Raw genomic sequence first — 11,148 nt, forward strand, 5'->3', positions numbered from 1 at the left:
GGATTGTGCTGTCTAGAGGATTAAGGCAGGGTGACTCCATCTCACCCTATCTTTTTCTCTTTTGTGCGGAGACTCTATCTAGGCTAATTCTTCATGCAGATGAGTCAGAGCTTATTAATGGCATCCAGATTTGTACAGGCGCTCCTTCTATTTCTCACCTCTTCTTCGCTGATGACTCTTTTATTTTTTTCAAAGCATAAATGGAAGAGTGCCTTGTGTTGAAGAATATTTTCAAGCAGTATGAAGAGGCATCTGGGCAAACTATCAACTATCAGAAGAGCTCAGTGGCATTCAGCAAAAACGTGGAAAGGCCCAAGCAAGATGTTTTGGCGGCAAGCTTAAGTGTTGAGCGGGTTGATAAACATCACAAGTATCTTGGCCTCCCCATTGAAATTAGTTATTCAAAGTCTGAGGCTTTTGAGTACCTCACAGAAAGGGTCAGAAAACGCACACGAGGTTGGAAAGAGAAGACGTTAAGTGCGGCAGGAAAGGAAATTTTGATCAAGGCTGTTGTTCAATCAATCCCTACCTACGTCATGAGCTGTTTTGAGCTTCCGCAACATTTGTGTCAGGAGATGCATAGCTTAATGGCTAAATTCTGGTGGGGTGACAAGTCAAATGAAAGGAAAATCCATTGGCTAGCTTGGGAGAAGCTTTGTGTGCCTAAAGCAGAGGGAGGCTTAGGGTTTCGGAATATGGGTCTTTTTAATCAGGCTTTGCTTGCCAAGCAAGGGTGGAGAATCCTCCAAAACCCTAACTCCCTTCTTGCTTCACTTTATAAAGCAAAATATTTTCCAGGTTGTAGTTTTTTGGATGCTGAATTGGTGAGTGGAGCATTGTATGCATGGAGGAGTATTATTCATGGGCGTGAATTATTGAAGAAAGGGTTGCGTTTTCAGGTTGGTACTGGGTCTAACATTGCAGTTTGGTCCGATCCGTGGCTACCTCTTCCCTTCAGTTTTAAGCCTTTTACAAGACCACCGGATGGGTTGGAGAATTTACGGGTGGCTTAGTTAATCGATGGCGATTTACATGAGTGGAATTTAGAGGTATTGCAGCAACTTTTTTCACCTTCGGAAGTGGATATAATTGGGCGTATTCCCCTGAGTATGAGTGCTCCAGAGGACAGATTAACATGGTACTATGACAAGAAAGGGTGCTATATATAGTGTCTGGTCTGGGTACCATGTGGCTCAAAGTGCAGTTGAACGTGGTTCCAGGGCTTCTACATCTAATGGTTCCTCTGGGGTTCATAGTAGATTCTGGAGAAGGCTTTGGCATACACATGCTCCTCCTAAAGTCCGCACGTTTATGTGGAGAGTTTTAAAAGGCATTCTCCCCACAAAAGTTGCTCTTGCCCGACGTGTTACTCTCCCACATATGAAGTGTGTCCTATGCAATAGTGCAAATGAGGATGGCATCCATCTCTTTAAAGAATGTGTAGTTGCTGGTGGTATTTGGTTGGTTAGTAGCTTGGGTGTGAATGTGAAGCAGGTTCCAGGAAGTAGATTGGAGGATTGGGTCCTTAATGTAATTGAATTAATGCATGGGAGTCAACTTGACGTCTTTTGCATGTTTATGTGGGTTATATGGACTGAGAGAAAAAATGTCATTTGGAAGGGCACGTGCTTCAATGCCTCCCATGCAGCACAATGGGCTTCAAGGTTCCTGGTGGATTATCAAAACTGTCATCCAGTTGGTCGACCGAGTAAGAATCCGAGACCTAGAATGAAATGGGAGCTCCCCCCCCAGTGGTCGTCTGAAGATAAATGTGGATGGTAGCTACAGACCAGGTTTTGGTGATGGTGGCGTGGGTGTTGTGGTTCGGGACGAGGTTGGTACTTGTATTGCAGCGATGGCTCGTTATTTCCCTCATGTTCTCTCCGCTATGCATATGGAAGCAGAGGCATGCAGGGCTGGACTTCTTTTGGCTATTCACCAATCTTGGGAGGCCATTGACCTAGAGAGTGATTGCTCACTTGTGGTGGCTGCACTACAACAAACTGTGGAAGATCGATCTGAATTAGGGCGCATTATCGATGATTGTAAGTCTTATTTGACATTTTTACACTCTGTTCAGATTAGGCATATCTTCCGAGAAGCAAATGATGTTGCCAATAGATTGGCTTATCTTGCTAGCCTTAGTTATTTAGATGATATTTGGTTAGATGAGTCTCCTGTGATTATCCAGGATGTACTCTACGAGGATTTATGTAATGGTGCTAGAGGTCAAGGTATTATGTCCCCCTCTATGCCTAATTCTAATATTAATATAATAAGTCAGGCATGGGGATGAGCCTCCCAACTTGGCTGGGTTCCAAACCCCTTTCAAAAAAAATAAGTTGAATAACTAGAAAATTTAAGGTTCAGGGTTTAGGATTTAGAGTTTAGGGAAATTTTAGAATTTGTTATACAACAATTAATATGGATATACTACATTTTTTAATCCTAAAAATTATAAACCGTATCAATTTACTGTAGCAAAGGAAGGAAATCTACATCAAAAAGTCATTACAAAAATATATTGTAGAAAATATTAATTTTTTCAATATATTTAAATGGAAATCTTTTATGATAATGAAAAAGAATAATTAAATCTTTTTTTTTTTTTATAATAAGAATAATTAAATCTCCAAAATTAGTTTTCATAACAAATCAATATCCTTCATAAATTATAACTCTACAACTTATAGTCCACAACCTAAACCCTAAAGACCAAAAACTATGTCGGCGACCCCATCTTTCATGGACAGCTACCATCATTTAACTAAGCAAACTTGCACAAGACTTGGTATCCAAGTAAAGGGCACAATTGAATTTTGGTAGTTTTGTGATAATTCGCCCATAGAATGTAATTTCTTTTTGTTTCAATAGGCACTTACCCATTGAGCAGTACATAAAGAAACAAATTTGGTCGGCACCATTCATAAGTCTACCTTGTCTCTTTGCCTCTATGATTTCAATATGCATGAACTGTGCTTTCTCTTTATATATAAGGGGTATGGTTTAAGTTTCAACCGTTTTGCAAATGATGGCAGAATCAAAAGTAATAAAAAAAACAACAGTAAATTAAAGAATAAAACAAACGACAAAAACAATTTGTTGGGCAATTTGCGTTCAACCAATATCTGTAAGTATATGTACCTATATCATATCCATTGAATATTAATTGTAGCTAACCTTGCTTACATTCTCATTTTTGTCAGAAAAATCCAAGCGGACAAGTTGATTGCTTGCGGTAAGAAGGTGAAGAAAGATAATGAGGTAACTAGTTAATTTTCTAAGTGATTGCTTATGGACAGTTATTGTTTATGTTACGTTATTTATTTTCTATTCGCAACTTTTAAGATGTAAATATGTGGTTCCAATCTATTACAGTTTAAGAAATTGGTGGCTTCTAAGTGGCATAGACTCACGCCTTGTAAGACCCCGGAAATTCGTTATTAATTTCTAATGGTTTCCGGGAATTATTAAAGTGTTCATTGGTATGATTTCGAGGATCGTGAATGGAGCGGAAGTGTTTCGGACGATTATTTAGTCGAAGAATATGGTTTTAGGGGGGTGGCAATGGTTGAATTTTTATACGTTGGGTTTCTCCGAAAACTTCCTTCACGAAAGTCGTAGAGCGCGTCGATACGAGTTCGTGGACATGTGGAACGCGGAAATCGGAGTTCGTATGAAGAAGTTATGGCCGTCGGAAAAACTTTCCATTTTGGTATATATGGGATTTTTCCGGAAAAATATCAGAAAAATCTGACTTTCCATTTTGGGAAAGTTTTCTCTCTCCTCTCTCCCGACCCGGTTTCACCCCTCCCACTTCGCCGGCCGATATCCTCACCGTCCGGCCACCAATCGGCGCGATTCCAAAGGGAATCCTGCTCTCCTCAGTCCCCTATACACGTCTGTGGTGGTTATTCGTCGTGGGAAGCACCGTACACGGCGGTACAATGCCGAGAAGTGGAGCTGCCGACGTTGAAATCGCCTGAAATCGCCTCCGTGGGTTCTTACTCCTCCGGCCACTATAGCTCGAGTTCTTTGAGGGCTTTTCTAGCCCATTGGACGTTGATACTTCGCTCTAAGCGGCTTGCAACGATTCAAAGTGTGGAGGTCGAATTTGGAAGATTGGGAATCTAGGGTTCTTCGAATTTCTGAACTTGCGAGGTAAATTCCGGCCAAATGGCTTTGATTCTGACTTTGTGCTAGTTATGAATGTTTTAATTGGAGTTGAGATGAAGAACTTTGATGTTGGAAGTTTTGTCAAATTTTGACTTTGGTTTGGTGGCGGTGCCGCCACTGTGGTGGAGGTTTCTGGCGGCTTCCAGCCACCTCTGGGGCAGTTTCTGCTCCTCAGTGCGATCTACTCGTCGATACGAGCATTTCGATATATAGTTTGTAATTTTTGGACATCGTATAAGCATGTTATGAATTTTCCAAGTTTTAGGGTTTTTTGTTTGATCGGTTTTCGATCCGTGAGGATTCGGCCGTCCAATTGACTTGTAGTTTTGTTATATTGATCGTATAAGTATTCTGGAGGCCTCGGGTGGTCTCGGATGAAGTTTCGCCTTGATTGGCGTCACTTTCGGATTTTTAGTGTGTTTCGGGAGTTTTGAAATTAAATGGTTTTTGTTAATTCGTGTGCTGAATCGATGTTGTACTTGCTTTAGGTGATTGACGGAATTGTGTGAGCGGAGTATGGATGATTTTGTGTTTGTCTTGGTTTGTGTGAAGACGCAGCTGGATTTAGAGGTGAGTAAATCTCACGGTGTTTCGGTTGATAAAGTAGTTATGTTTTAATTTAGTATGTTTAATTGTTAGCAGGCAAAATCATATTTATCAAAATAAATTATTTGTTTTAAAATATATGAACTTGATCGACAACGGTTCATGGGTAAGTTAAAACATGGTTTTGATATAAAATGATTTTCGAGAGTAATAATTTATAAAACTATAGTTGGTATTAGTGGTCATTCCTGCGTGAATGACTACGTATATATATATTTACGTGGAATATTTATATTGGATGGTGTGGCTTTGGGGTGAAGAAATAATGGTGACTTTATTTGGATTATTATTTCGAGCATTTACTTATGTCGGAAATATATATCTTGGTGGAATTGAGTGTGTAGTTTACTATTGTTGTGCAATGTGATGTTGTGGAAAATATATGGTTTTGGAACTAAAAGATGATTTTGTGATATGAATGAATTGTGATTTATTCAGAATATCGTTTTGAACTGTTGCTTATTGTGTTGAATGAGTAGTTGAGTTCGGTAAAGTTTTGAGTCACGTGGGACTTTAAATGTTTTCGGGTCTACGGATCCGGGTCACAAGTAGTGACAGAGGCAATCATTATCGTAGGTTTGAACCTTGGCCGAGGTGACAGGCTACGATTCAGTTAGAGCTCTAGTCTGTCTGCCATTGTATGACATGAATACAGCGAGTTATCGTGATCATGAATACACCTTTGAAAATTATTGTATGACATGAATACAGCGAGTTATCGTGATCATGAATACACCTTTGAAAATGAGCTTGAATGTTTTGTTGTGAGTTGTTTGACTTCTTCATTTATTTTCCTTTTCCTTCTAATTGTTGAATTTTATGTAATCTCCTGAACTAAGTTATATGCAGGGATTACTGTCTTTTGAATTGTTTGTTTTATTGTAATCTCCTGAACTAAGTTATATGCAGGGATTACTGTCTTTTGTATTGTTTGCTTTATTGTAATCTCCTGAACTAAGTTATATGCAGGGATTACTGCTTTATGTATTGTTTGTTTTAATGTAAATTCCTGAACTAAACTATATGTAGGGATTTATATGATTTCTTTTGTTTGTTTTCATGTGATCTCCTGAACTAAGTTTCTATGTAGGGATTATTGATTTTGCTAAATTCTTATTGTGGGTACAGTTGTGGCTTGTGATATGTAGTGATTGATAAATGAGTTAGGATGACATGATTTTGGCAACCGCGTTATGTTGAGGGAAATGAGTATGATTTCCTGGTTGTGCCATTGAGGCAAAGGAATAGTGATCTAGTAGATTGTGGAGTCGTGAAATGAATTGAGAGACAGAGCATGTGGGTTTTTAGTTGGGTTGAAATTGTTGAGCATGTTATTGATTAATTTGAACTTGACGTTTTGTTGTGATAATTGCATATGGTTTTTGTTAAGCTAAGATGGTGAAAGCATGTATTTTTGTGGAATTAAATGTTGTTGCTTTAATTATCTCACGAGCTGAGAAATTATAAGCATGAGTGACGTGAGTCACTTTAATTGAGTTTACTCATACGGGCTGAAAAGCTTACCGGGTTTGTTTTGTTCATTCCCGGTGCACTATTCTATGGTGTAGGGGTTTTTGTGCAGGTTTGATTATCGAGTGATCATTATCAAAGCTGAGGTGTACGTTCGATGGCGTGGACGTGTATGAGTGCTCTTAGTTTTAAGTCTTCCGCTGGGTAGTGAGTTGTGGTGGGTGTGTTTACTCATTGAATTGTCATTCAGTTTGATTTGTAAACTATCTGTAATGTAATATGTGACTCTAAAGAACGAGTCGGTATTGACATTGTGAGTTCAGTTTGTTTAGTTGCTTAATTTAAATGAAAAATTTTCTATGTGTCTTCTTATGATTGTTTGTTCTCGCGTTTCGGATCCGAATTCCTTTATTTAAAATTCGGGGCGTGACAGGCCTACTGAAAAAGTCAAGTATTGTATTCCAGGCCCTGATGCTTCATCTGGAATTACAAAGAAAAGTAGGAATACGTCCAAATCCTCAGCTACCATCTCCACTCAATGTAGTCCACACCAGTTTCAACAGTTGTTTCTAAATTTTCTGGGGAACAGATTGCAGCAATAACTAAACTGGGCTTTGGCACGTTGGTGCAATTGTCATGTGCACGAGTACACCGAGATTTATGTTGATTTTTGATTGATAAGTTTGACACTGAGAATTGTTTCATTGAGCTACATGGTAAGAATAGGAAAGTGAGTTCTTGAGATTTTAAACAGATTATGAGTGTGCCTGAAGGAGGAACAGATGTAGACTTCAACGGCTTAACCGATGACCCTTACATGAAACCATTGGTTGATTATTATGTCGGAAACTCTGGGTATATAGAAATTTTGGACCTAATTACGAAGTTAAATGGAGCAAATGCAGTAGATGATCATTTTGGAATCAGCTTTATTTTGTTGGCATTGGGAACCTTGCTTTGCCCAAATACATCAACACATATCAATCTGAAGTACCTTCTTGCATTGAAGAGTCTGAAGAATATAAGAAGTATGAACTGGGCAAGTTTTTCATTTGAATTTCTATTATAAAGTGTGCAGTTGTTCAAGCAGAATAAAGTGAAGTACATATCTAGATGTGTGTTGTTCTTCCAACTTTATTATTATAATGTCATCAGCTATGGAAGGTCAATTGTTGATTTGTTCAAAGCCTACAATTGCAGCTTGGGGAGAGGAACAGTTCGAAAAATTAATTAAATGAATATTGTGGAAAGGAGGCTATGAAAGTCCAAACATTCTGATTTCCAAAGTTCATAATTTAAGTGGACAGGAACATGAGGCAGAAAATGTTATTGCCCACCGAACTGATGTTGAATTAATGACAAGTACCATTATGCGTGTGGAGGAAAAGATTGATGAACTGGGAGGTCTTGTTGGATGGATAAAAGAAGAATTGTTCAAAGTAGTGAGAGAAGATGGTAATCGGGATGTCAGTATAAAAAGGGACGAGGCTAATCATGAAAGGAAGAAAGTGGAACAGTCAGCAAATGACACTATTGGGCAAAACCATCAGGAAAGTGATGATTTCAATATTCAAAGTTCAAAAGAAGTTGAGGTTAATGACGAGTCATCATGTCAAATACATAGTGAGGACAACTCTGAGGCAGCACATCATAAGGTATGTTTTGCATCAACTTCTTATTTGAATTTCATATGAAAAACAAATTTACTTGCTAATTCATTTACTCGCTGTACAGGTATATATTATAATTATTATATATAATTTGGGTTGTCTTTAATTTCTGAAGGATTTCCATATTCAGTTCTGATCCCAAAATATTTTATTTCTGTTTCCATATGATTTGGTTTGTTTTTAATTTTTGTTGGACTTCCTATGTTAGTTCCCAAATTCTTAATTTTCTAAAACCAATACTAACAAGTATATATATTATTATGCAAACAAACATGTAAATTTTTTTTCTTTACAAATTAAGAAAGAATTTATTATAGGTAAAACAATTGGGAGTGACACTAAATCAACTAAATTCAGTCCGATCAATAAGCGGCGCACCGCTGAAAGGAAGCCAAGTCAAGCAATATTAGATCCGTTTGTGAATCTTGGGATCCAATTAGTGAGCTAAATGAAAAATTGTTGCATGGGAGAACCCTCAATTTGAAGAGAATTGGTGAATTCAGGGGTCCTTTTGATTTTGACGATGATGATTACGATTTGCTGAGTTTTATATATGAAAAATATAATAGAAAGTAAGTGTCACGCCCCTGATTTTCCACACAGTAAAATCGATATATATAATCCCATAATTATACATGCGTGAACGTTCAGTCATCAATACAAAATACCTGGAAACTTTTTCTCCTTTTAACTACACACATATTGATGCCCTGAACCTATTATGTCAATATTGACCCGCTCCGTAGAGTCATATATTACGTAAGCTTACGAATTAAATTGCCAACACAATATAAAACGTAACTGCTCCTCAGAGTTTACTACACAACGGAAGTCATAAAAATGGCAAAGCCAACCAAATATGCTTCCTACCCGTTCTGCTGCCAACAAGCCACCTCAGCTTCAGCCACGATCACCCTGACCTGCAAGATTAACCCCTACACAATTCCATTAAATAGTGCACCGAGTTGCCACACAACAAACCCGGTAAGCTTATGAAGCTCGTATGAGTAAACTCAAAACCACAAAGCAAAACACATTTCTTAAGTCACCTCAACCTAAACACGATATACACATAGCTCACACCTACGGCCATCAATTCCATAATCTTCCATATCGTGCCTACATGAGTCAACTGGTGACTACAGCCTCATGCTTAGATTCTCAACTAGCGTCCCATTACACAAATTCAATCAAACAAGGCTTCCTCAAGCAATGTTTGATACCACTATAACGCCCTACGGCGAACCCCAAACCACGCTCATTCCCTCCCCACTAGGAGCTTTTGTCATCAACATGACATCAAAGGTGAAAACAATAAATCACCTTCCTATCCTCACACAGAGTACAATCGTCATCACTATGACCTTAAAGATCAATCAAAACCATTCATAGTAACCCCTGCGTGCAATTTAGTTCAGGAAGTCACATTAAGTCAAGCAATTCAAGTCAAAGTAGTCATCGTAATCCCACACTCTGACGTCTGTAGGTAGCCCCGACCATCACAGCAGTCTTCTCGATTATTGTTAACTTAATAACAATTCAGCTCTGTTACCGAGTTGTCATCACACTGATCATCACATAGATTTCACCGATCATCACACAGATAGCCATCATCCTACTGATCATCACATAGATATAGCCAGTCATCACACAGATAGCGATCATCCAACTAATCACCACACAGATATCGCCGGTCATCACACAGATAGCGATCATCCAACTAATCATCACACAGATATAGCCGGTCATTACACGGATAGCGATCATCACGCATATTCATCACACAGATATCGTCGGTCATCACACAGATAGCGATCATCACATAGATTCATTACTAGCCATCACACAGATATTCCTACACAAGCTTCACATGGCAATCATTACAAAGATTCATCACACTGATTTCAACGATTCATTACACAAATATTCCTACACAAGCTTTACATGGCAATCATCACAAAGATTCATCACACTGATTTCAACGATTCATTACACAAATTTTTCTACACAAGCTTCACATGGCAATCATCACAAAGATTCATCACCAAGTCACTAATACATGAATACATATGTATATATATATATACACACACATAGTCATCCACTCAGAAATGCCACTAATCTATAGTCACAGTTAATCCCATAACTCCAAGACAATATGGTAACTAGGCTCATAACACATATCGCGAGATCTACTCACCTCGAAACTCCCGCTGCGTCTTAAATACAGAACAAAGCAGCCAATCACAATAGCCGTCCAAAGAATACTTCGTCAAGTACCTAAGGAAACACAACTCTGATTCAGTTAACAAATCACAAGAAATAACGTTTGAAACCCTAAATCGAACCAAAATTCCCAAGGTGACGCCAATCAAGGCGAAACCACATCCGAGACCTCCCAAAGTCTCCGGAACACTTCCACGATCGATGTGTCCTAGCCACAAGTCGATCCGATGCTTAAATCCTCAAGGATTTGAATAAATTCACCGATATGAAGCGGTGAAAATCATAACAAATCCATACGAACTCCAAAATCTGTATATTATATATCAAAACGCTCGTATCGACGAGTAGAAGACATATAATACTAGCAACAGTCCCATACATGGCCGGAACACCGCCGGAACGCCGCCACAGACGGAGGAGCACCGCCACCGGCCAAAACTCATTATTTCACAAAACTCCCAACATCAAAAAGCTTCATCTAAGCATGCTTGTGAAATCTCATAACTAGCTCGAAGTCAGAAAACAACCATAAGGGATCGAAAACTACCTCACAAGCCGTGAACAGTAATCCAATCCGAGTTGACCCAAGTTTTACGTGAATCGATCCAAACAACCACCAATGATCGATCAAGGAGGCTGCTCTAAGTTCCCCAAGCCCAGCTAGAAGCCCCGCCGACGTCGGAACTGCGTTTTCCGGTCTGGTCGAAAAACCTCCAACTGCACCGCCTTCCACCGCCGCCACCACCGAGAATCGGCGCTAGAGGACACCACAGGGAGGAGCGCACGGAGGAGGCGAACTGATCTGAGCTCGTCCGGTGGTCTGCTGTCGCCGGAGCTCGCCGGAAAATCCGGGTCGGATCACCGGGTTCGGATCGGGTCGAGCCCGGGTGATGAGAGAGAACGGAGGATTTTTCTGAGTTTCCGGAAATGGAAACTTACCAAAATGGAAATAGTAATTTTCCCGAAAGGGAAACCCCTATATATAGTAACTTTCCAAAAT

At 39.3% G+C, this 11,148-nt stretch overlaps 1 protein-coding gene across 1 annotated transcript; it reads left to right on the forward strand.

Annotated features, from left to right (window-relative positions):
* Window positions 1-200: 200 nt before the first annotated feature.
* LOC133727854 (uncharacterized mitochondrial protein AtMg00310-like) lies at window positions 201-1,013 on the forward strand. The gene has a single exon (XM_062155250.1). It carries the CDS (start codon window positions 201-203, stop codon window positions 1,011-1,013), a length of 813 nt encoding a protein of 270 aa, XP_062011234.1.
* The last annotated feature ends 10,135 nt before the right edge of the window (window positions 1,014-11,148 follow it).

The sequence above is a fragment of the Rosa rugosa genome, chromosome 1 (assembly GCF_958449725.1).
Source record: "Rosa rugosa chromosome 1, drRosRugo1.1, whole genome shotgun sequence".
Taxonomy (NCBI): Eukaryota; Viridiplantae; Streptophyta; class Magnoliopsida; order Rosales; family Rosaceae; genus Rosa; species Rosa rugosa.

Excerpts from the sequence above, each read along its gene's own strand:
- LOC133727854 (XM_062155250.1), top strand. The coding sequence starts at position 201 with ATGGAAGAGTGCCTTGTGTTGAAGAATATTTTCAAGCAGTATGAAGAG.